The 27,352-nt window shown below is 42.3% G+C and overlaps 1 protein-coding gene across 7 annotated transcripts in view; it reads right to left on the bottom strand.

Annotated features, from left to right (window-relative positions):
* The window catches only part of LOC137369594 (WD repeat-containing protein 7), a 928,502-nt gene that overhangs the window by 605,752 nt on the left and 295,398 nt on the right, over positions 1-27,352 (bottom strand). For all 7 annotated transcript variants that reach the window (XM_068030905.1, XM_068030929.1, XM_068030912.1 and 4 more), the window contains one exon: positions 17,224-17,312. In XM_068030905.1, coding sequence (XP_067887006.1) covers positions 17,224-17,312 — 89 coding nt within the window. The remainder of the gene's footprint in view (positions 1-17,223; positions 17,313-27,352) is intronic.

Below are 27,352 nucleotides of genomic sequence, written 5' to 3'. Positions count from 1 at the left end.
GTAGAAATATGGGATTAGTGTAGGATTAGTATAAATGGGTGGTTGATGGTCGGCACAGACTCGGTGGGCCGAAGGGCCTGTTTCAGTGCTGTATCTCTAAACTAAACTAAACTAAACTAAATGTATCTGAGATTTTCAACTCATTAATCATAACTTCAACTATTTGTAGAAGCTTAAATAGCTAGTAGTCTGACAAATGTGCAACGGTTAACATCTTTCTTACATAGTCAATGAATACATTTTCAGTTTCCCCTTATATAACAATGTATTAACATTGTCATTTGCTGTAGCAATAAACTATTTACAGCTTTTGGGATTTCCCCAAGTTTGCGTGTTTTAATCAGGCTAAGAAACATTAGTTATTTTTACCATGTCTGCTTTAAAAAGGATAGCTTGCATCAGGTCATTCTTCTAAGGCAGTTTAAATTTCAAGGGAGTCATGTGGAGTTTTTTGTGGGCACAATGTAGCTTTATTCACAATTCAGATAAGTTTGTAAGCGTGATTAGCTTGGAGACAGTTAAAAAGCAATCTAATAGCAACAGGAAAATTGACCTGACAATTGCAGTCAAAACATAATCTCTCTTTTGTTTGGCTACACTGAAGATGTACAGTAACATTTACAAACTAAGCTACTGGATTTGTCATGGCTACAAAAATGTTCACAATTCATTTAGTGTTTTAAAATGTTACTTATTATATAAGGCCATAATTCATGGTTGTTACACTGGAGGTGGTACAGCAGCAGAACATGCTGGAAGGCTCCAGTGTGTTGCACTATGAAGTCGTCAAATTCTTAGTGCTCCATTTATCACCTCGCTCCTCTGACATCAACTGGAAGCCCCACATAAAAAACAGTAAAAATCCTTCCAAAAAAAACTGGATTTTCACTGTTATATCAAACATTTTTTTTTTAATTTGTTTTGTGGGATGTAAGGTGTTGCTGGCTAGGCCAGCATTTATTGCCCATCCCTAATTGCCCTTGAATTGAGTGGCTTCCTAGGCCAATTCTATAGTGGGCATTTTAAGAGTCAACCACATTGCTTTGGGTCTGGAGTCACATGTAGGCCAGACCAGGTAAGGATGGCAGATTTGCTTCCCTAAAGGACATTAGTGAACAAGATGGGTTTTTACAACAATCGACAATGGTTTCATGGTCGCTATTAGACTAGTTTTTTTTCAGTTCCAGATTTATTAATTGAATTTAAAAAATTGTATTTCCCTTGAACAAAGTAAATACTTTACTAGTACCCTACCCACATTCCTGAGCAAGATGGTGAAAAAGGTTGTCATCTAATGGGCACCTCCAGCATCCAACCGATCATACCCTTTCCGGTTTTTCTCTGTCTTATTTAAATTATTGTGGTCAGTATTCCTCAATTTTCCCATTCCTTCAAGGTCATAAATGTAGCATTTTCATTGTGTTGCCATCAAGACTCACTCCATTCTCATTCTCTCAGGATCTCACACTGGGGAACTTCCATCAGTCTTTTTTTTAAATTATCACTGGACTTTTAAAATCTAAATTTGCCATTAGTTAATCACTACCTGTCTTCATCGCCACAACACTCCACCTCATCTCCATGAAGCTCCCTGCCAGAGTAGATCTACTCTGCAGGACGAGTGGGAAACTATTTTAACGTCGTCTCTAGTCCAGAACCAAGGTCACCCCAACCTCTGTCATCGAGCTGCAGTACACGGACGATGCTGGCGTACGCGCACACTCAAAGGGCGAGCTTCAAACCCTCGTCGATGCATTCACGGAGGCATATGAAGGATTGGGCCTTAAGCTAAACATCCGGAAGACAAATATGCTCCTGCAGCACAACACTGCCCACTCAGCACTCCCCCCACCCCCACACATACAACTGCCAAGATTCATGGCGAACCATTGGACAATGTGGATCACTTCTCACACCATGGGAGCCTCCTCTCAGCAAGGGCAGACATCGACGATGAAACTCAGCATCATCTTCAGTGTGCCAGCGCAGCATTTAGTCGTCTGAGGAAAAGTGTTTAATGACAAAGATCTCAAACCTGGCACCAAGCTCATGGTCTACAGGGCTGCAGTGTTACCTGCCCTCCTTCATGCATCGGAAACATGGACACTGTACAGTAGCCATCTCAAAGCCCTGGAGAGATATCACCAGCAGTGCCTCCGCAAGATCCTGCAAATTCAGTGGCAGGACAGGTGCTCCAATATCAGTGCTCTCAGGTCAACATCCCCAGTATTGAGACACTGGTCATGGCTAGTCAGTTACATTGGGCAGGCCACATCGTCCGCAGCCTGATGCAAGACTCCCAAAACAAGCTTTCTACTCCGAGCTCCGTCACAGCAAGAGGATACCAGAAGGGCAGAGAAATGCTACAAGAATGTCCTTAAATCCTCCCAGAAAAAATGTGACATATCCACTGATTCGTGACAATTGCTTGTCCAAGACCACCCAAAATGGAGTAGAAGCATCCGAGAAGGTGCCAGCCAGTTTGAACATCAACATGCCCAGGCAGCGACCAAGTGCAAACAGCGGAAGGGGCATTCGGAAATTCAAGCATCCCATCCACTCGCCTCATCACACACCACCTGCCCCACTGTGGCAGAGTGTGCGGATCCAGAATTGGACTATTCAGTCACCAAAGGACCCACAAGCCTGGAGTGCAAGAAAGTCATCCTCTTTCCCGAGGGACTGCTGTGATGGAAAACCCACAGGCCAAATGGAAAAATATTAATTTTGTCCGATGAAACTTTGCCTGAGACTTTTTGCTGGGCATTATTACAAATAACTTTTAAAAAGCAGAACAGAACAGCTAAAGATGGCCACGCACAATTTGCATATGAGAAGCCAAAGACTGGCTGGGAGATAGAGGTAATTACTCAGTCTAGCCAGAACAATAGGGGTGGGCTCTGATTGGTCGTCAAAAGCCACCAACACCCATTGACTTTGAAAGAGCAAAATACAACCGCCACCCCCACCCCCACCAAGTAAGTCTGAAGAACTTTGAATTCAAATAACCTCCCAGAAATTTCTGTTTCAAAAAGGTGATCACATGACATACCTGCCTGTGCAACTCTGAGCTTGTGAATTGTGCCTCAGAAGAAAGACAGTAACTGAACTCCAAGAAGGAAAATCTCTCCCCTCTACCTCTCCTGCCAAGTTTCAGGAAGGTCCTGGCTGCAGCTAAACCTCAAATCTACAGATCCCGACAGTCATGAACAAGGAGAACGGATAAAGTCTCTCTTGGACCTTCCGAAACCAGAGAAGCAAGCCCGAATTGTGCAGGTGGCCCAGCGAGGACTTCAAGACTTCAACTAATGACACTGAAACTCAGTATTTGAATTCCATTTATTACGGACTTTACTTCAACCTCCCAACTTTTATCCCCTCTGTATCTATTTGTGTGAATGTGTGCCTCTCGTATAAATATGAGCATGGATGCGTCGCGTAATTTAGTAATTTTAACCAGTTTAGAGTGATGAGGTTAATAAACTTACATCTATCTTGTTTAAACTCAAGAAAACCTGTCTGATTGGTTCATTTACAATGACAATTAGAGAAACAGTGAGCAAGTGCTGAATGAGGTGGTAAACTAATTCACTGTGTAAAAGAACAAACCTTGTTGCGGTCAAACCAGAGATGGGGTGATAGGCCTGAGACCCCTTCCTCACCTAGTCATAACACTGCCTAAGAAGATGCCAACAACTACATGTCTTCTTTTGCTATTGTGTTGGTGTCCTGTGCTATAGATCTTGACCCAGCATCTTAAGAGATTTTCACAATCTTTGGTGTCAATATGTCTCCACTGTCCAGTCAACTAAGGGCATGTGCCAGAACCAGGCCTTGTTTCAAACAATGTGAAGGAAAGAAGGTTGTCTATCTTTGGCCTACAAGTTGGTACACTGCCCCATCAGATGGTTGTGGAAGCTGACCTCTGAAAGAATACTCCATGACATGTCTATAGCATGCCATTCATTATATCTAATATGTTTTGCCATCAAAACTGCAGATATATACTTAACTTTCAACTGTAAAACTGATTTCTTTAAGCATGTTAACATTTGAATTCACCATGATTTGTTTCATTTTGGCCAAATTTTACTCCAACAGTTGTTTCTTACTTGTTTCCTTTCACTCATATCAGACTTATACGTAGTGCAGAGAAAGGTTTTAACTTATTATTTGTGAAGAAAATTAGTTAAAATACTTTTAGCTTTCTTTTCATCCCTTTTCTTGATTTCTGTTCTATACTATTATACTGAAATTGAGTGATTTATTGTAGGCTATTTTGTTTATGGTATATAAACACAGCAGTCAGTTTATCACAGCCTACTCTTGAACCACTTCCAGAGCGTGGTCGCCGATATTGATGGATGGAGCATTTCTGATGACCTGCCCCGTGATGTTCGTTTTCTTGAGGCTGATGGTCAGCCCAAATTTGTTGCAGGCAGCTGCAATCCTGTCAATGAGACTCTGCAGACACTCTTCTGTGTGGGATGTTAATGTAGCATCGTCAGCAAAGAGGAGTTCCCTGATGAGGACTTTCCTTACTTTTGTCTTCGCTCTAAGGCGGGCAAGGTTGAACAACCCGTCATCTGATCTTGTGTGGAGGAAAATTGCTTCTTCTGAAGACTTGAACGCATGTGAAAGCAGCAGTGAGAAGATCCCAAAAAGTGTATTTGCGAGAACACAGCCCTGTTTCACGCCACTCAGCATAGGAAAGCATCTTAACTAATGCCTTTCTGTTGGACTTCCATTCTTTCTGTTGCTCCTACGACCAAGTTCCTTTATGAATAACTCCCTGTGCTAGCTGACCTACAAGTCCAGCAATGCTTTTATTTTAAAATTCTCATTCTTGTTTTCAAATCCTTCCATGGCCTCACACTCCCAACCTACTCCAGCTCAGCAACCCTCTAATGACTTTGTGCTCTGCCAATTCAGGTCGCTTGCACATCGTTGAATTTCTTCGCTCCACCTGTTGTGCCTTCAGATGCTTAAGCTCTGGCATTCCCTCCCTAAACCTATCCGCCTCTCTTATGCTCCCCTCCTTTATGATGCTCATTAAAATTTACCTCTTCGACCAAGCTTTGGTCACCTGTCCGAAAAGATCCTTATGTGGCTTTTGTTTGATAACTTTCCAGCGAAGCACCTTGCAACATTTTACTACATTCAAGCTATGATATAATAAATGCATGTTGTTATGAGATTTGAATCTAGTTCTATACAAATCAACAGAATTTTGTTTAAACTGTAGTTGCTATCAAAAATTTGACGCTAGATCATATTTTGCTTCGACAGCACCTTCCAAACTCACGACCTCTACCACCTAGAAGAACAAGGGCAACAGGTGCATGGGAACACCATCACCTGCAAGTTCCCTTCTAAACCACACACCATCCTGACTTGGAACTATATCGCCGTTCCTTCACTGTCACTGGGTCAAAATCCTGGAACTTCCTTCCTAACAGCACTGTTGATGTACCTACACCCCCAAGGACTGTAGCGTTTCAAGGAGGTCACCTTCTCAAGAGCAATTAGGGATGGGCAATAAATGCTGGCCTTGCCAGCAACACCCACATCCCACGAACTAATATAAAAAAGTTAGATGGTTCTAGATCCAAATGCCTTAATACTCCACGGCATTGTATGTCTCATTGTAAAAATAAATCTTTTCAGCGATGAGAGTCATCTGTTGGATGTACCAACTGAAAGGATATGAATTAAGCAGAAAACAGTAAACAAATACTTCAACTTTGGAAAAAAAATCATATTCATGAGCATTGCTGGCAAGGACAGCATTTGTTGCCCATCAGTAACGGCCCTTGAGAAGGCGATGGTGAGCAGCCTTCTTGAACCGCTGCAGTCCACCTAATGTAGGTCTACCAACAGTGCTGCTCGGGAGCGTGTTGCAGGAATTTGACCCAACGATGCTGAAAGAACAGCAATACAGTTCCTAGTCAGGCTGGTGTGTAACTTGGAGGGAACCTTGCAGGAGGTGGTGTTCCCATGAATCTGCCGCTCTTATTCTTCTAGGTGGTAGAAGTTGAGGAATTGGAAGGTGCTATCAAAGGAGCCTTGGCGTGTTGCTGCAGTGTACCTTGTAGATGGTAAACACCGCTGCAACTGTGCGCTGGTAGTGGAGGGAGCGAATGCTGACGGTGTTGGATGAGGTGCCCATCAAGCAGGCTGCTTTGTCCTGGATGGCAAAAAATGCCTCCGGAGAGGGCCGCCCAGCCCAATATTGCCAGTGGCAGCGAAGTCTCATGGCGGCCCCCCCCATCCACCACTCGGCGACGAGACTCCCATTCACATATTTAAAACCAAATAGTCGTTTGGTAGTACAGAACTTCAGAATTGCTGAAAATAGAGACATGTTGTCGAAGCTTTTCGTCTTGTACTCATCAGGACAATACACAAGAACAACCAATGCAGTGAAAAACAACAACTTATACTTAATGAGAAGAGAGTGCTGATTGGTTGGCAAGCGAACTCTGATAGGTAGAGGTGTTGCCATGGAGAATGCACCAGTTTAATTTGACAGTTAACTGCCAAACTTTGTTTGAAGTATAAACCAGTCAGCTTCACTCTGATTGGTCAAGGCATTGCCCTGAAGAATGAACCAGCGAGGGTGATGGTCGAGGATTGTTTTTACGATTGGAAGCCTGTGATCAGTGGTGCATTGCAGGGATCGGTGCTGGGGCCCTTGCTGTTTGTAGTGTGCATTAATGATTTAGACGTGAATATAGGAGGTATGATCAATAAGTTCACAGATGACACGAAAATTGGTGGTGTCGTAAATAGTGAGGAGGACGATATAGATGGGCTGGTAAGATGTGCAGAGCAGTGACAAATGGAATTTAATCCTGAGAAGTGTGAGGTGATGAATTTTGGGAGGACTAACAAGGTAAGGGAATATACAATGGATGGTAGGACCCTAGGAAGTACAGAGGGTCAAAGGGACCTTGGTGTACTTGTCTATAGATCACTGAAGGCAGCAGCACAGGTGGATAAGGTGGTTAGGAAGGCATATGGGATACGTGCCTTTCTTAGCCAAGCATAGAATATAAGAGCAGGGAGGTTATGATGGAGCTGTATAAAATGCTAGTTAGGCCACAGCTGGAGTACTGTGTACAGTTCTGGTCGCCACGCTATAGGAAGGATGTGATTGCACTGGAGAGGGTGCAGAGGAGATTCATCAGGATGTTGCCTGGGCTGGAGCATTTCAGCTATGAAGAGAGACTGGAAAGGCTAGGGTTGTTTTCCTTGGAGCAGAGAAGGCCGAGTGGGGACTTGATTGAGGTATACAAAATTATGAGGCATAGATAGGGTAGATAGGAAGAAACATTTTCCCTTAGCGGAGGGGTCAATAACCAGAGGCCATAGATTTAAGGTAGGGGGCAGGAGGTTTAGAGCGGATATGAGGAAAAAAATTTTCACCCAGAGGGTGGTTGGAATCTGCCTTAAGGGGTGGTAGAGGCAGGAACCCTCACAACATTTAAGAAGTATTTAGATGAGCACTTGAAACGCCACTGCATACAAGGCTACAGGCCAAGTGCTGGAAAATGGGATTAGAATAGATAGGTACTTGATGGCCGGCACAGAACTTCCCCAACCTATCCATGTAATGCAATTCCCTCATCTCTGCAACCACGCTCGTAAATCTTTTCTGCACCCTCTCTAAAGCCTTCACATCTTTCCTCAAGCACTGTGCCCAGAATTGGGCACAATACTTCAGTTGAGGCCGAACTAGTGTTTAATAAAGGTTCCTCACAATCTCCTTGCTTTTGTACCCTATGCCTTGATTCAACTTTCTCAACCCGTCCTGCCACCTTCAATTATTTGTGCATATACACCCCCAGGTTTCTGTGTTCCCATACCTTCTTGAGAATTGTATCCTTTAGTTTATATTGCGTCTCCTTGTTCTTCCTACCAAAGCATTTCTCTGCATTTTCAACTGCCACATGTTCACTCATTCCACCAGTCTGCCTAAGTCCTCGAAGTTTATTACTATCCTCCCCACAGTTCACAATATTTCCAAGTTATGTGCCAGCTGCAGGTTTTGAAATTGTGCCCTATTAGGTGTAACTCATTAATATAGATCAAGAAAAGCAGCGTGCCTAGTACTGACCCCTGAGGAACACCACTGTATAGATCCTCCAGTCTGAAAAACAACCATTCACCACTGCTCTCTGTTTCCTGTCACTCAGTCAACTTCTTATCCATGCTGCCATCATCCCTTTTATTCCATGCTTTCTCTGATATCACTGATTTGAAACTTCAAAAATGTTATGTCTCTGCTTTCCAATTCAATAATCACAACAAATTAATAAACCCTCTATTAGAGATGTGTTTATATGCTAGTCACAGTTTTAAATATTTAAACTGTGCTTCCTCTCAATCTTTTAAAGCACTGTTCCCAGTGCTTCCATTTTTTACGTTCAAAATTTTGAAGATTTGTGTTTTAAAACTGAAAAGGAGTCCATGGATGTTTGCTTTTTTTTTTTTACAATGGTCACTGAGAGGTCTGGTTTGTAAAGTTACTGGAAGGCACCTGTCTTCAAATAAATACCCAACAAGGGTTATTTTTGACTTGGGGAATGATGTTTACAAAGAAGTGACAGATCAAGATTTATAGAGGTTAGGAAGCTTGATGCTTGAGACATTGGTTCTGGTTTCGCTTTGGACAGTGAGTTGGGATATGGACAATGGTTTGAAAAAACAGTTAGAGAAAACTTGCCAAGGAAGCAAAAGCCCAGCTCAGTCTGTTTCAGCTCTTTGAAAAAGCCTGCCAGTTTTCCATCTCTTGAGAAGCAAGTGTAAGAAACTGCCTGAAACCCATTACTACATTTTCCCTGGTAAGCCTGCACAAACTGATGTTCAATGTCGCCTGACAACAACTGTTCGAGGAAGATCCCAGTGACAGGCGTCGATACGTATTTGGGACACCAAACAAAAAAGGACTTCTGACATCTTTTCATATCTTCTCTTTTTTACTTCAAGAATTATCAAGTAACATATTCTTTTTTTGTTTTGTTTTTGTACCAGAGCTCCACAGAGTAAATCTCTTCATTTTTTTGGTTAACAGGTGTGTGTGTGTGTGTGTGTGTGTATGTGTGTGTGTGTGTGTGTGTGTGTGTGTGTGTGTGTGTGTGTGTGAAGGGCTAAGGTAAAAAGGGAAATTTTATATTTCAATCTGTGTGTTTATGCTTTGCTTCAATACTGCTCAAGGATTGTTTTATAACAAACTGATAATTTTGATGTTTGTTTAAAAAAAACCTAGTAGGGATAAAAATAGAGTCTATGATTGGTATTGGTAAGTGGGAAAAAATTTTAATATATGTTATGATCGTGGAGAAGAGGAACTCGAACAAACAGTGCACTCCTCCCGCCTCAGTCATAACAGTAGCTTAAGATAACTGGTTTCACGTTCGGATCAAATGTTCTTCAGTATCTGATTAGCCTCCTGGATACAGATTACATATTTACAATGCATAATCATTAAGATCTAATTCCTTTACTAATGATCATCCCTACACTGAAACCTCCTTATACATAGATAAATAATACGAGTTACATATATTATATATATATTGTAACATGAGCGATGCCAGCAAGACTGCATATATGACCTGTTCCCAGTTGTTCTGGGAAGACAGTGGTGGGCTGTCTCCTTGCACTACTGCAGCCATTGCGGTGATGGTGTTCCCAGGAGTCAAACATACAAATTAGGAACAGGAGTTGGCCGTTCGGCACCTCTAGCTTGCCCCGCCATTCAATAAGATCATGGTTGATCTGTTTCGGTCACGAATTCCACACTCCCATCCACCCCCGATAACCTTTGAATCCCTTGCCTAACAAGAATCTATCTACCTCCGCCTTAAAAATATGCAATGACCCCACCTCCACCACATTCTGTGGCAGAGAGTCCCAAAGTCGCACAACCCTCTGAGATAAAATATTTCTCCTCGTCTCTGTCCTAAAAGGGCGACCCCTAATTTTAAAACAGTGCCCCTTGTTCTGGACTCACCCACAACAGGAAACATCCTTTCCACATCCAACCGTTCAGGATCTTATATGCTCTTCTGAACTCCAGTGAAAACAACCCAGTCTCTCCAACCTTTCCTCATGAGACAACCCACCCATTTCAGGTATCAATCTAGTAAACCTCCTCTGAACCACCTACAATGCATTCACATCCTTCCTTAAATAAGGAGATCAAAACTGCACACAGTATTCGAGATGTGGTCTCACCAATGCCCTGTATAACTGAAGCACAACATCCTTACTTTTATTTTCAACTACACTCGTAATAAAGGAGAGCATTCCATAAGCTGCCGTTATTACCTGCTGTACCTGCACACTAACCTTTTGAGACTCATGCACTACAACACCTAGATCCCTATGCACCTTGGAATTCTGCAGTCGCTCCCTGTTTAAGAAATACTCTGCTTTTTTATTCTTCCTGCCAAAGTGAACACCTTCACATTTTCCCACATTATACTCCATCTTCCAGATTTTTGCCCACTCACTCAACCCCTCTCTATCAGTCTGCAACCTCATGTCCTCTTCACAGCATACTTTCCTACCTATCCTTGTGTCATCTGCAAATTTAGCTACCATGCCATTGCTCCCCTCATCTAAGTCATTGATATAAATTGTAAAAAGTTGAGCCCGAGCACAAACCCCTGCAGGACTCCACTCGTCACATCCTGCTAATCAGAAAAGGACCCATTTATGCACACTCTGTTTTCTGCCAGCCAGCCAATCTTCTATCCATGTTGATATGTTACCCGCTATCCCACGAGCTCCTCATTTGCGCAATAACCTTTTATGTGGCATCTTGTCAAATGCCTTTTGGAAATCCAAGTACAGTACATTAATGGGCTCCCCGATATCCATAACACTTGTCACTCCCTCAAAAAACTCCAATAACTTGGTTAAACATGATTTCCCTTTCACAAAACCATGCTGACTATTACCAATTACCTTGAGTTTTTCCTAAATGCCCAGTTATAGCCTCCTTAATGATCAATACTAACACCTTCCACATGACAGACGTCAAGCTAACCTGCCTAGAGTTACCTGTTTTCTGCCTCCCCCCATTTCTTGAATGGAGGGGTTATATTTGCTACTTTCCAGTCTGATGGAACCTTTCCAGAATCTAGCAAATTTTGAAAAATTAACACCAATGCATCGACTACCTCATTCCCACCTCTTTTAAGACCTGAGGATGAAGCCCATCAGGACCCAAGGACTTGTCAGCCTGCAGCTCCATAAGTTTGGTCAGTACCGCTTTCCAGGTGATTGTAATTTCAGCAAGTTCCTCTCTTCTTTCCACCTCCTGATTTTCAGCTATTACTGGAATGTTTTTTGTATCCTCTACAGTGAAGACAGAAGCAAAATATTTGTTCATTCCATCCGCCCTTTCCTTATTATCTACTATGAACTCCCGTTCTCACTCTCTAGAGGACTTACTTTACTTACTCTTTTCCTTTTTAAATACCTGTAGAAACTCTTGCTATCCGTTTTTACATTTCTAGCTAGCTTCCTCTCATACTCTAATTTCTTTCTCCTGATTAGCCTTTTAGTCATTCTCTGCTGTTCTTTATATTCTGACCAATCATCTGACCTGCCACTCATCTTTGCGGAATTATATGCTTTTTCCTTAAGTTTGATGCTTTCCTTAACTTCTTTAGCTTACCACGGATGGTGGGTCCTCCCCTTAGAATTTTTCTTCAGAGTAGGAATATACATATTCTGAAATATCCCCTTAAATGTCTGCCACTGCTGCTCTATTGATTTATCTCCTAGCCTAGTAACCCAGTTCACTTCAGCTAGCTCAACTTCCATGCCCACATAGTTGCCCTTATTCAAGTTTAAAATACTAGTCTAAGATCCACTTTTCACTCTTTCAAACTGGATGTAAAATTCAATAATATTGTGGTCGCTGCTACCTAGAGAAGCCTTTACTCTGAGGTCATTAATTAATCCTGTCACATTACACAATACCAAGTCTAATATAATCTGCTCTCTGGTTGGTTCCAGAACATGCTGCTCTAAGAAACTATCTTGAAAGCATTCTATGAACTCCTCATCCAGGCTACTGTTGCCAAGCTGCTTTTCGCAGTTTATATGTTGATTAAGATCACCCTCGATTATTGCTGTCCCTTTATCACAAGCACCCAATATTTCTTCTTGTATACTTCGTCCTACATTGCGGTTACTGTTAGAGGGCCTGTAGACCACCCCCCTAGTGACTTCTTTCCCCTACTTTTCCTCATCTCCACCCAAACCAATTCTACACCATGATCTCCTGAACCAAGGTCATCTCTAACTATTGCACCAATGCCATCCTTCATTAACAGTGCCCTCCGCCTTCACCTACCTTCCTATTCTGCTTGAACGTCATATACCGATCAATATTCAGGACCCAGTCATTCTGCAGTCACTTCTCCATAATGGCTATCATTTTTATTTAATTCAATGCGCACTATCAGTTAGTCTACTTTTTTCTGAATACTACGTGCATTCAGATATAGAGCCTTTAGTTTTGTCTTGCTATTTTTGTAATATCTCGTCTTGACTGTTGGTGTGTTATTCAGTTTTTTCTCTCTGCCCCTTCCTGCCATTCTCTGACCTTCACTTCTCATATTACTATTCTGCTCTCCAGCCTTGACTCTACCCCTTGATTTGCTACATCTATCCAGGCTTGTTCCCTCACCTGCCTCATTTAGTTTAAAGCCCTCTCTACTTCCCTAGTTATACGATTTGCTAGAACACTGATCCCAGCACAGTTCAGGTGCAGACCATCCCAAAGGTACAGCCCACACTTTCCGCAGTACTGGTGCCAGTGCCTCACGAATCGAAACCCACTTCTGCCACACCAGTCTTTGAGCCACATATTCATTTCACTAATTTTATGTGCCCTCTGCCAATTGTCACGTGGCTCAGGTAATTAATCCAGAGATTATTACCCTCGAGGTTCTGCTCTTCAATTTGGTGCCTAGCTCCTCATACTGTCTAAGCAGAACCTCTTTCCTAGTCCTATCTATGTAGTTGGTACCTACATGAACCACGACAACTGGATCCTCCCCCTCCAAGTTCCTGTTCAGCCCTCAGCAGATGTCCTGAACCCTGGCACCGGGCAGACAACACAGCTTCTGGACTCTTGGCACAGAACAGTGTCAATCCCCCTCACTATACTATCCCCTACTACCACTACATTCTTTTTTCTCCCCCCGCTTGAATGGCTTCCTGTACCACAGTGCCATAGCCAGTCTGCTCATCCACCTTGCAGACCTCGTTTCGTCCACACAGGTTGAGAGCACCTCAAACCTGTTTGACAACTGCAAAGTCTGAGGCTCCTCCACTACAGTCTGCTCAGTCCCTTTATCTGCCTTACTCATGGTCACATCCTCCTGTCCCTCACTGCAGATCAAAACAGATGACCCTGTTCTAAGAGGTGTGACCATCCTCCAGAACAAATTGTCCAGGTATTTCTCCCCCTCCCTTATGTTGCACAGTGTTTTCAGTTCGGCTTCCAGATCAATAATCCTGATCTGGAATTCCTCTAACTGCTTACACTTTCTGCAGACGTGTTTGTCACCCATGGGCGGCACAGTGGCGCAGTGGTTAGCACCGCAGCCTCACAGCTCCAGCGACCCGGGTTCAATTCTGGGTACTGCCTGTGTGGAGTTTGCAAGTTCTCCCTGTGTCTGCGTGGGTTTCCTCCGGGTGCTCCGGTTTCCTCCCACATGCCAAAGACTTGCAGGTTGATAGGTTAATTGGCCATTATAAATTGCCCCTAGTATAGGTAGGTGGTAGGGAAATATAGGGACAGGTGGGGATGTGGTAGGAATGTGGGATTAGTGTAGGATTAGTATAAATGGGTAGTTGATGGTCGGCACAGACTCGGTGGGCCGAAGGGCCTGTTTCAGTGCTGTATCTCTAAACTAAACCCTGGATCGCCTTGGCATCCATGAGCTCTCACAAACCACAGTTGCAAAATAATACCTGTCCTGTCATTGTTACTTATGTTGTTTGATAAGTTACTTTAATTACATTCTTAATTAACTTAGAATAATTCTTATGTAACGTAGAATTTACTGTGCTTATTAAATGCTAATACCACCTTCATCTAAAGTTATACTTTTCTTGATTACACAGATATGTAGACCATCCTACTGGTAATAGACCTTACCAATGCTAATATAGCTTTGATCATGTTGGGTCTGGACTTTGACCAGAATTTTGAGCCAGTGACAACGAAGGATGGCAATATGCATAAGTCAGGAGAAGGTGCAAGACTTAGAGGGCATCTTGACGGTGAAGGTGTTCCCACAACTTTGCTATATGCCCTTCTCTGTGGTACAAGTTTCAGGGGATGAATTTGTTGTCAAGTAACATGGGGTAATTGTTGGAGTGATTCCTGTAGGTCCTGTATTGCAGATACAGTACAGCAAGGATTGAAGGGGTTGATGCTAAACCTGGTGTCAGGGGTGCCAATCAAGCCAAGTGATCAGTCTTGGATGGTATCAAACTTAAGTGTTGTTTTGCTGCATTCATTCACATAAATGCTATCACACTTCTGATTGAGCACTGTAGATTGTAGATAGGCTCTCAGGGGTCAGGTAATGAACCACTCATGGCAGCACATTCAGCCTCTGACCTGCTCTTATTGCCAGCGTCGGTATGGCTGGTCGGGTTAAGCTTCCGGTCAATGATGATTACTCAAAATGTGGATGGTTGGAGACGTGATGATGGCTGTGCTGTTGAACGTCAAGAGGAAATGGGTGGTCTTTCTCTTGTGCAAATTGATCACTGGGACGTACCTGGCATAATTACTACCTGCCATTTGTTAGTCCAAGCCTGGATGTTACCCAAGTCCTGCTGTGGATTCGCATGAACTGCTTCATTATCAGAAGTGTTGTCAATGTAGCAAGGGCAACCGACGCCTGGGAACATCACCACCTGCAAGTTCCTCTGCAAGTCACACACCATCCTGATTTGAAACTATATTACCATTCCTTCACTGTTGCTGGGTCAAAATCCTGGATCTCTCTCCCCAACAGCACTGCGGATGTACCTACACCACATAGACTGCAGTGGTTCAAAAAGGCAGCTCATCACCACCTGCTCAAGGACAATTAGGGATGGACAATAAAAGTCTTGCCAGTGACCACAAATCCCAGCAACAAGTAAAAAAAACTCCTCAGGTCATCAAGTTTTGGACAGCAAATGCAATCCTGATATTCAAAAAGGTATGTAAAGCTGAAGAATTAAAAAAAAACTTGATAGCTGTAGTGTAGAAAATGTTTAAAATGCTGTTCTTTGAGCTCTCAACAATACTGATAGAATTTCCTTGCCTGTCTCCCCACTTACTTAGAGATTCTAATGAAAAATTCTATGCAGGTATTTTGTAGTCTGAATACCTACAATACAAATGCTATACTGACCTTTATATCCATTATATATTCTTCAGTTTGTGATGAATGAATTCTTAATAACTCCCAATTCCAGATTCTCGCATGTTATTTCAATCCACATACTTCAAAAAACACCTGGCAGTTTATCATTTTGCTCATGTCATGCATTGCTGTAATTCATTTTGAGTGCCCTTAATGCTATGCAAAAAGTACACTTCTGTTTTCCATCAACAACTTGTAATACTTTCCATTTTTAGCTGACTTCTGAAATTCCAAGACTTCCTGATGTTTTTGATTCCTTGCATCCTTGGAAATAGCTATATAAATATTCTGATATTAAAACAAACATAATACTAGTAGATCTTGTGCGGCAGGCTGGCCCATGAAAAATTCAGGATATGGAGCCACAGAATGAAGCCATAGTTTGGAGCAATTGGGTGGGGAATAGATCAAGAAGAGCAAAGTAGTTAAGTTAGGAATGCAACATAAGCACAGGAAGGAAGTAGCTGGATGGGACACAAGGCCTGAGTTGAAACAGGGATGGAGTATTATCAGTTTATCTGACAACTGGGAGGTGTAAAATTTGTGACTACGGTGGAAGTTGGTAAAAGCAGCATACACAGTTAATTCTAAACAACATATAGAACATTTTTGTCATTAAACAACACAAGATCGCATGTATAGTTATATTGTTTTTCTTGTCAGTTAATTCAGAATAATTTCAATAGTTTATTTCTTCATCATATTGTTCTCATTTACATTCAACGTATTCATAGTCTGTATAACACCCCTGGGGTTTGAGCGGGCGGATCTTTGTCAGACAATGAACGGTTGATGTAAAACTTACAAAAAGCAAGTGCCAGTCTTGTGTGTGAATGGCTAACCTTGCTATCAATCATAAAGGAAAATCCTGGTATTTTATGCACCGCAACACATCTAAGACATGGTGGCATTCATATAAAGAGAAGCTACTTATATCTGCATTCTGGAGACTGTAGTCTTTCGAATGCTTGCAGTGTGACAGTGGTGCATTTTGGGAGGTTCAGTCCATTAGCTCGTTGAACTCCATTTAAGGTAGATGGGAGCTGACACAGAAACAGCTGTAAGAACTCAATTAATGCACCTACAAAGAGCAAGAGGCCTGCAGAGGGAAATGCTATTCAGAAGATGTGAATGACTGAAAATAAGAATTGGAGGATAAGTTTCATGATTTGTTGAGAATTATGACTTTTTTTTTAATTTACTATACCTGATTGTTTTCTTTTTGTTCATCAGGAGGTTCCCTACCTGTTCAGGGGTGATTTGCTCCTTTGTCATATGACATTTGAGCTAATCAATTTGTGGTGTAAAAAACCAATGCTAGGTGAAAGACCTTCAGATACTATAGATAGGTAATTTATGCATTTACAAACTGTTCAGTACTTTCTACTCATTAAACTTTATTTGCTCAATATTTGGATTTAAAAAAACAAAATGTGCACTAAATACTCAACAATGGAATAGCAGAGAAACCCACCACTTAACAAGACTAGATCGTCTACAGGAAACAAAGTTCACATTCCAAAAGTGCCTCCTGTACATTCTATTTGGATCACAGACTTTAATCTTTTATCGTACAGGAATTTGGTACATTGGAACTACTTGATAAATATATATACACACACTTTGCTTAACTCTGGACTTTAGGCAAGGTAGAAAAAAAATTGCAACAACACAAGACTGAAGAGGAATCATTTTACTCAGTGCATTTAGCCTTGCCCCGTCATTTTAATTCTGTGTTCCTCTCCAAGCTTTGCTTTGTAGTTACCTTGTTTGATCTGTCCCTGTACAGCAGTGGAGGAGACTGGAGGGGAAGGTTTCCCTATAGTCATCTCTAGGGCGCTTGGTTTCTGCGGTCTGCAAGGAATAACAATCAAATATTAATTACAGTCCTTCAGAACAGGTCGAGCTTGCTTGAGGTTCAGGGTTTGAAGCTCTACCACATCAGTCATATGTTGTAAGTTTTAGTGTCTGCCCATCTCATCAACAATCACTACATAACTACAGCCTTATAGTTACAACCAAGTTAACTTTAAAAGAAAAACAAAACTCAGAGAAAACCATTCTCCAGAACAGTCCAGAACTAAAATGCATCCAAAGGGATACTCAAGGCGACATGTTATAGGTATTGACCATTTATTAAAATCAAATCAGTCAAGTGACCTATGCTTATTTCCTCAAGTTGTCAAGACAGATACCCATTGTGAATTCAATAGTATCAAGAAAGATAAGTTTAATGCTGGCAATTATTATAGACTTCCCACGTACACTATAAAGAAAAACAAACAATTGATAGACCTGATAAGACTATTTTTTTCAACCTGAAAGCCAGACTATCTTTTCTGCCTTGTATGAAATGTCAAAAATCTGTGGGGCATTTAAATGGAAAATGCATTCTCTGATAATAAAATTTCAATACTATTACTTCCTGAAAAAAACTGGTAATTTTAGGAAAACAGAAGCACCACAGCAGTAATTTTAATTTTATCTCTTTGTGAAGTTAGTCATACTTTAACTGCAGCTTTCATAATACAGTATGTTTAGTTTAGTCCTTAGGTGCAATAATTTGGCTTCAGTTTTCACAAAAACTACACTTCTGGTCTCCATATTTTTCAGGTGTTCTGCTAAATTTGTTTTGCAAAGCTGTTTCACTGATCTCACTCAATCAGCTGGCCACCAATTTGAAAATATATGCCTCTGAAGATTTCCCTAAATTAACTAAGAACAGTTGCTTTTGTGTAAGTGCAGTGCTTTATCCTTCCATGCAAGTTAAGCATTGAGAATTACAGGTGATATGAAATGTTCAATTTCAATTTAAATTACTTCATCAGTAAAATGCTACAAGTGGTACAGACAGATAATGCGATAGTCACAACTATAGGTGCTGAAGCTGATACAGTTTCTCTGTTAAGTTGTGTAATTTTTGTTCCCATTACTTAATGGAATCTAGATAACGGGAACTCCCTGGGTGGCTGCTTCATACAGAACAGGCAATCTTGCACATATTTTAATTGGGGGCTCGTCCGCGGTCGAATCATATTTTAATTAGGCAGCTCACATCTGGGATCTTATCAACTGGAAACACGATTGTTCAGATCCACACCTAACGCCAATTACGAAAATAAAAGGAAACAGTTCTCTTGTATAATAAAGTACAGTCTATACCATAGTAATGGCATTAGCGGTTACAGCAGAGTGACTTAATAACTATAATTAAGAATAAATTAAAAGAATTGGCAGCAAAATTAGGGTTAGAATTGAAATCAGGTGCCAAAAAGCAGAGATAATTGACCTAATAGCCCAATATCTGGAATTAGGAGAAGATGAGAGACAAGAAGGTCGTACGTCAGAGTGACGCAGTGGTATTGGCTAGGATTCAGTTAGAAACGAAAAAACTTGAGCAGAAACATGAAAAAATTTCAACTGGAAAAAGAGGAAAGGGAAAAAGAAAAAGCAATAGCAGTAAGAAAACCTGAACTTCAGAGAGAAAGTGAAAAAGGGAGGGAATTTAGGCTAAAATAAATGGAACTATGACAAAGAATCTTAAATCCAGGGAAAATTCGGGTCAGGAAGAATGCGAATTTTGTTCAGGACCAGTGAAAAGCTGTTTAAATTTATTCAAGCTCTTCCTAACTTCCTAAAGGGACGTAGAGGAATTTTTCATATCTTTTGAAAAAATAGCCAAACAGATGAAATGGCCGACAAAAGTTGGACACTGCTTACACAAAGCAGGTTTTTAGGCAGAGCTCATGAAGTTTATGCCATGCTTCCTGAAAAGGCTCTGCAGATTATGAGATGGCAAAAAAGGCTATTCTCACTGCATATGAGTTATTCCCTGAAGTTTTCCGTCAGAAGTTTCGGAACTTACGGAGATTGGCTGGGCAGAGGTATGTAGAATTTGAGAGGGTGAAGCAAATTAATTTTGACCGTTGGATACGGGCATTAAAGATGGAAACCCCATGAGAACCTTCGGGAGTTGATTCTCTGAGAAGAGTTTAAAAACTCCATTCCTTCAGTTGTGAGAACTCATGTAGATAACTTGAAAATATTGAAAGCTAGGCAAGAAGCGGAAATTTCTGACGATTTTGAACTTGTGAATAAGCCAAAACCTTATATCCATCACCCCCATAAACCCGAAAAGGATGGAAAGTGGGAGAGTGAATGGTAGGCAAGTAGCCTGGGACAAGAAGGAACAGCTGAGAATGCCCCAGGATCACCTTCTCAGATCAGAAAGGAAGGTGCTGAGGGTAAAAGTGAGGTTCGCAAGCCGAAGTGTTATCATTGCCACAAAACGGGTCATCTTCGTTCAAAATGCTGGAAATTGTGAGGTAAACCTATACGACTTGTTACGGTACGCAAAGTTAGTGCAGAGGAAAAGACTCTGACTGAGAATATAGCAGATCAGGCTATAGCTTTAACAACAGCTGTAAAATCAGATACTAAAAAAGAGTAGCTAAAATGAGCGTGGGACCCTTGGAGGATGCGACTGGAGAATTGATAATGGGGAACAGGGAAATGGCAGATAATTTAAACCAATATTTTGCATTGGTCTTCACAATGGAGGACTCTGCAAACATCCCACAGATATCAGATAAGCAAGGAGCTAATGGGAGGAAAGATCTTGTAATAGTCTCTATCATGAGGGACAAAGTATTTGAAAAACTAATGGGACTAAAGGCAGACAAGTCACCATGATCTGATGGCCTGCATCCAAGGGTTTTCAAGGAAGTGGCTGCAGAGATAATGGAGGCATTGGTTGAAATATTCCAGAACTCACTGTATTCCGGGAGGGTCCCAGCGGACTGGAAAACCGCTAATGTGACGCCCCTGTTGAAGAACAGAGGGAGACAAAAAGCAGGAAACTATCGGCCAGTCAGCCTAACATCAGTCATAGAGCTGATAAAACTAAAAGGAGTGTAGAGGTTAAGAATAAAATACCTGAAAATTACAATGAATTTTTGTCAAAGGAAAAAGTAACTTCATATCCTGTAAGTGAGGCAGGAAAACCTATCATTACACTCAGGGATACAGGAACAACCCAAATGCTCTTGCCAGGGAAAGATATGAGGTTTCCACCAGAAAGCATTTTGAATGCTAAAGTTTTAGTTCATGGAATCGGTGGGGAGTATATACTTGTACCTTTATATAAAGTAAGCCTAGAGAGTGACTTAATAGCTGGGATATTAACTGTAGGAGTTGTCCACAGTTTGCCAGGAGAGGAAATTGATCTACTCATAGGAAATGATTTGGCTCGATCAAAAGTATCAGCTTCTCCCATAATGACAGAGGAACCAAGTGAAATTAAGGAAACGGAACCATTACAGGAACAAGTTCCAGGAATATTTCCTGCCTGCATAGTCACCTGAGCAATAGCTAAACAGGATCCATTGTCGGAGGTAAAGGTGGCACCACAAATCGATAGCCAAGTATCTGAAACCTTATTTGGGGATTTAGATAATCCGAATGAGATGTTTAACGGATCTGCTATCATTGCAGCACAGCAAACTGATCCAGAGATATACCGAATGGCACAGACGGCTCTGACAGAAACCTAGGCGAAAGGTGTTCCAGAGGGCTATTTTATGGCAAATGGGGCTTTGAGGAGGAAATGGAGACCGCCTCATAGATCAGCAGATGAAGACTGGACAGTTGTTGAACAGATTGTGGTACCACCTAAATATAGCCGGGGATTATCAAGGTTAGCACATGACATTCCTTTTGCAGGACATAGAGGAATTCGGAAGACCAAATCACACATAAGCCAACATTACTATTGGCCAGGTCTTACAAAGGATGCGAGACAATTTTGTAGCACATGCCATACATGTCAAATGGTGGGAAAACCACAACCTACCATAAAAACAGCATCACTAGTTCCCAAACCACTGACTGAGGAACCATTTAACAAGTGGAGACCCCTGACTTGTGCCTTGTAGATTGTGGACAAGGTTTGGGGAGTCAGGAGGCGAGTTACTCGCTGCAGGATTCCTAGCCTCTGACCTCCTCTTGTAGCCATGGTATTTTTCGGCTACTCCAGTTCAGTTTCTGGTCAAAGTTGATAGTATGGGATTCAGCAATTGTAATGCCATTGAATGTCAAGGGGAGATGGTTAAGACTCTGTTTTGTTGGAGATGGTCATTGCCTGGCACTTGTGTGGCGCGAATGTTACTTGCCACTTATCAGCCCAAGCTTGAATATTGTCCAGATCTTTCTACACGGACTGCTTCAGTATCTGAGGAGTCGCGTATGGTGCTGAATGTTGTGCAATCATCAGCGAACATCTCCACTTGTGACCTTATGATTGAAGGAAGGTCATTGAAGAAGCAGCTGGAGATGGTTGGGCCTAGGACACTACCCTGAGAAACTCCTGCAGTGATGTCCTGGAACTGAGATGATGGACCTCCAACAACCACCTTTCTTTGCACTAGGCACGACTCCAACTAGCAGAGAGATTTCTGCCCGATTCCCATTGACTCCAGTTTTGCTAGGGCTCCTTGATGCCATACTGTCAGATGCTGCCTTGATGTCAAGACCAGTCACTCTCACCTCACCTCTTGAGTTCAGCTCTTTGTCCATGTTTGAATCAAGGCTGGAATGAGGTCAGGTGCTGAGTGGCCTTGGCGGAACCCCAACTGAGAGTCACTAGGCAGGTTATTGCTAAGCAAGTGCCCTTTGATAGCACTGTCGCCGACACCTTCCATCACTTTACTGATGATTGAGAGTAGACTGATGGGGCAGTAATTGGCCAGGTTGGCTTTGTCCTGTATTTTGTGTACAGGAGATACTTCGGCAATTTTCCGCATTGCTGGGTAGATGCCAGTGTTGTAGCTGTACTGGAACGGCTTGGCTATGGGCGTGGCAAGTTCTGGAGCACAGGTCTTCAGTACTATTGCCGGAATGTTGTCAGGGCCCATAGCCTTTACAGTATCCAATGCCTTCAGTCGTTTCTTGATACGCAGAATGAATCGAATTGGCTGAAGACTGGCATCTACGATGCTGGGAACTTCAGGAAGAGGCTGAGCTGGATCACTCAGCCAGCGGGAAACAGTGAGAGCGACGCGGAGCATAAAGAGACCAGGAGAGAGAACGAGAGAATTCACTCAGCGAGCAGATCACAGCGAGAGCAGAGCCGGAGCATAAAGAGACCGGGAGAGAGAACGAGAGAATTCGCTCAGCGAGCAGATCACAGCGAGAGCAGAGCCGGAGCATAAAGAGACCGGGAGAGAGAGAGAGAGTTCATTCAGACAACGGGAAACAGCGAGAGCTGAGCCGGAGTATAAAGAGACCAGGAGAGAGAGAGAGAGAGTTCATTCGGACAGCGCTGGAGGTTTGAAAAATAGTCAACAGTGACATCACAGGAAAGCTGCACGGTGATTGGTTGGTGAGTAACTGCTGTTAGGGAATAACTCTAAATAGCTGGGTTCGTAACTGAAGTAAAGAGAAAGGTGTATAGTTCTTTTTTAACATAGTAGGTAGTGTTTTTTTTTGGGGTGGGGGGAGGGGAAATCAAGGTTCCTGGTGTAAATAATCTAATTTTTAGGTAATTTAAGGGAGTAAAAAGAGTGAAAAAAAAAAAGTGACATCACAGGAAAACCGCAAGTTCATTGGTTGGTAAGTAACTGCTAATTTGAATTACCGATTCTAAATTGATTTCAGATTAAAGGTGAATAGGAGAAATATTTTACAGATTAAAAACTAAAGACAAGTTGGAAATTTAAAAAACAAATTAAAATCTAATTAAATAAAATAGAGATGCAGGGCCAGGCGATGTGTTGTACCTGCATGATGTGGGAGCTGGTGGACCCCATTGTAGTTCCTGGTGAACACATCTGTAGCAAGTGTTAGCTGCTCGAGGAACTCCGGCTCAGAGTTAATGATCTGGAGTCTGAGCTTCGGACACTGCGACACGTCATGGAGGGGGAGAGTTACCCAGAAGCTGTGTTTCAGGAGAGTCACACCCCTTAGATTAATTACCTTGAATTCGGCCAGTGGTCAGGGACAGGAGGGTGTGACTATGAGTGAGGCAGGTAGAGGGATCCAGGAGGTAATGCTGCAGGAGCCTCAGCCATTGTCCTTGCCCAACAGGTTCGAGATTCTTGCTCCCTGTGTGGACGAGAGCAGAGACTGTAGGGAGAATGAGGAAACTGACCACAGCACCATGGTACAGGGAGCCATTCAAGTGGGGGGAGAAAAGAGAAAGGTAGTCGTAATCGGGAATAGTATAGTTAGGGGCATAGACACTGTTCTCTGTGGCCAGGATCGAGAGTCCCGGAGGCTCTGTTGCCTACCTGGTGCCAGGGTTCGGGAGATCTCATCTGGGCTGCAGAGGAACTTGGGAGTGGGAGGGGAAAGATCCCGTTGTCGTGTTCCACGTAGGTACCAATGATATAGATAGAATGAGGTTAGAGGTTCTGCTGAGGGAATATGAGCAGCTAGGGGCTAAATTAAAAAGCAGAACCAAAAAGGTAATAATCTCCGGATTACTACCTGAGCCACGAGCAAATTGGCAAAGAGTCAATAAGATTAAAGAGGTAAATGCGTGGCTCAGATTGCTGTGGGAGAAATGGGTTTGAATTCGTGGGACATTGGCACCAGTACTGGGGAAGAAGGGAGCTGTTCCGTTGGGATGGGCTCCACCTGAATCATGCTGGGACCAGAGTCCTGGCGAATCGCATAACTAGGGCTGTAGATAGGGCTTTAAACTAAATAGTGCGGCAGGAGGGTTCAGTTGCATGGAAAAACAGGAAGTTAAAGGAGAAGGTAGAAGTGCAGGTTAGTGATGAGGCTGATTTAAGCAGTATACTACTTGCAGTTTGCTAACAACCAGAAGAGAGAAATAATAAACAGGTGAATAAAGCATCAGTGCTGAGGGACAGGTTAAGGGGCATAGCCCAAATAAGAGTTCTATGTACAAATGCAGAGAGTGTAAGGAATAAACTAGATGAGCTGTAGGAGCAAATTCAAATGGAAGATTATGATGTGGTGGCTGCAGGATGGTCGGGACTGGGAACTAAATATACCTAGTTATAAAGTTTACAGGAGGGACAGGGAAAATGGCAGAGGGGGTGAAGTAGCCTTACAGAGGATATAATGAGGGGAAAGCATCCAGTAGAGACCTTATGGGTGGAATTGAGGAACAGAAAAGGATCTAAAACTGTAATCGGTGTTGTGTATAGACCCCCTGGTAGCAGTTCTGTGCTGTTAGATTGTATAAATGCACAAATTAGGCAAGTGTGTAACAAAGGCAGAGTAGTATTAATGGGGGATTTTAAACTTACACATAGATTGGGAGAGGCAGACTAGCACCTGTCAGAAAGGTAGTGAATTTCTGGAATGTATCAGGGATAGTTTCCTAAAGCAATATGTCCTAGATGTAACAAGGGGACAGGCAATATTAGATTTAGTTATGAGTAATGAGCCAAATTTAATTAGTAGCCTAACTGTACGTGAACATTTATCAAATAGTGATCACAACATGATCGAATTCAAGGTAGCGTTTGAAAGTGAAAAGCATGAATCAGCTACTAGAATTTTAGACTTGGGTAAGGCTGACTTTACTAGGATGAGATAGAGACTGTCCACGGTAAACTGGGTAGATCTGTTAATGGGTCAAACGACTGATGAACAGTGGAGAATATTTAACGAAATACAGAGCGAGTATATACCCGTGAGGAAAAAGCTCCACTTCACAGAAAAAAAGAGACATGGACAACTAGAGAGATTAGGGACAGCATAAAACAAAAAAAGGGCTTACAAAAATGCAAAACGAAGCACAGATCCGGCCGAATGGGATCGATACAAAGACCAGCAAAAGGTCACAAAACAGCTTATAAGAGCTACTAAAAGGGATTATGAAAGGAAACTTGCAAGGGACATCAAAATCAATAAGAAATTTTATAGTTACATAAAGGGAAAGAGGGTGTTCAGGAGCAATGTAGGCCCACTAAAAGCTGAAAATGGAGATATTGTCATTGATAATGGGGAAATGGCAGACATGTTGAACAATTACAATGCCTCAGTATTTACAGTTGAAAAGGAGGATAACTTGCCGGAAGTCCCGAAAAAATTAATAGCCGATAGGGGACAGGCACTTAATACAATTAGCGTAAGTAAAACATCAGTAACAAGGAAATTAATGGAACTAAAGAATGAGAAATCCCCAGGACCTGACGGTTTCCATCCGAGGGTGTTAAAGGAAGTAGGGGAGCACACTGTAGATGCCCTAACTATAGTCTGTCAGAGTTCCCTAGATTCAGGCGTGGTCCTTCTGGATGGGAACGTTGCACATGTCACTCCACTTTTTATGAAGGATGAAAGGGGGAACCAAGGAAACTACAGACCAGTTAGCCTGACATCTGTGGTGGGCAAGTTACTGGAGTCTAGAATCAAGGATAGGGTGACTGAACACCTAGAAAAATTTCAGTTAATCAGGGACAGCCAGCATGGATTCATGATGGGAAGGTTATGCCTGACAAATCTCAATGAATTTTTTGAAGGGGTGACGAAGGTAGTGGAATTTCTATGGATGTTATTTATATGGACTTCCAGAAGGCATTTGATGAAGTCCCACATAAGAGTCTGTTGACTAAGGTAGAAGCCCATGGAGTTGAGGACAAATTATTGACGTGGTTAGGAAGTTGGTTGAGTGGGAGGCGACAGAGAGTGGGGATAATGGATAAGTACTCCAATTGGCAGGATGTGACTAGTGGTGTCCCATAGGGATCTGTGTTGGGGCCTCAATTATTCATTAGCGACTTGGATAATGGCATAGTAAGTCATATATCCAAGTTAGGCGGCACTGTAGACAGTCTAGATGATAGCATAAAATTGCAAAGAGATATTGACAGACTAGGTGAGTGGGCAAAACTGTGGCAGATGGATTTCAGTGAGGCAAGTATAAGATTATCCATTTTGGACCAAAAAAAGATAGAGCAGGGTATTTTCTAAATGGGAAGAGGTTAAGTACAGTGGATGTCCAAAGAGACTTGGGGGTTCAGGTGCATAGATCTTTAAAATGCACAAGCAAGTGCAGAAAATAATCAAAAAGGCTAATGGAATGCTAGCCTTTATATTCAGAGGATTGGAGTATAAAGACACAGAAGTTATGCAACAGCTGTACAAAACCCTGGGTAGACCCCACTTGGAGTACTGTGAGCAGTTCTGGGCACCACACCTTAGGAAGGATATATTGGCCTTGGAGGGAGTGCAACGTAGGTTTACAAGAATGATACCTGGACTACAGGGGTTAAGTTACGAGGAGAGAATACACAAATTAGGCCTGCTTTCACTAGAATTTAGAAGGTTAAGGGGTGATCTGATCAAAGTCTTCAAGGAAAAGACAGGCTAGATAAACTATTTCCACTGGTTGGAGATTCTAAAACTAGGGTCATAGTCTAGAACTTAGGACCAGACCGTTCAGGAGAGATGCTAGGAAGCACTCCTTCACGCAAAGGGTGGTAGAGGTTTGGAACTCTCTCCCACAAACAGCAGTTGACGCTAGAACAGTTGTTAATTTTAAATCTGAGAAAGATTTTTGTTCAGCAAAGATATTAAGGGATATGGGCCAAAGGCAGGTATATGGAGTTAGGCCGTGGATCAGCCATGATCTCATTGAATGGCGGGACAGGCCCGAGGGGCTGAATGGCCTATTCCTGTTCCTATCTTCCCACGTTCCTATGTTCCTATCAACTCGGCACTTCTGGCTGAAGATTATCGCAGGGAGCAGGATAAGCCAGTGCAGGTATGTCAGGAAATCGGGACCATTCAGAAGGAAAAGGAAAGTGAGGATGAGGCAGAAACAGGCTTAGGGAATTCTCAGATTGAACCTCCAACTATCAGATTAGTGAATACAAAATGGCTAGGAAAATTAGACAAAATGCTTTTGCACTTAGAGGCAA

Source organism: Heterodontus francisci, chromosome 1 (genome assembly GCF_036365525.1).
Source record: "Heterodontus francisci isolate sHetFra1 chromosome 1, sHetFra1.hap1, whole genome shotgun sequence".
Classification (NCBI taxonomy): domain Eukaryota; kingdom Metazoa; phylum Chordata; class Chondrichthyes; order Heterodontiformes; family Heterodontidae; genus Heterodontus; species Heterodontus francisci.
This window is presented reverse-complemented; position numbering and strand designations above follow the sequence as displayed.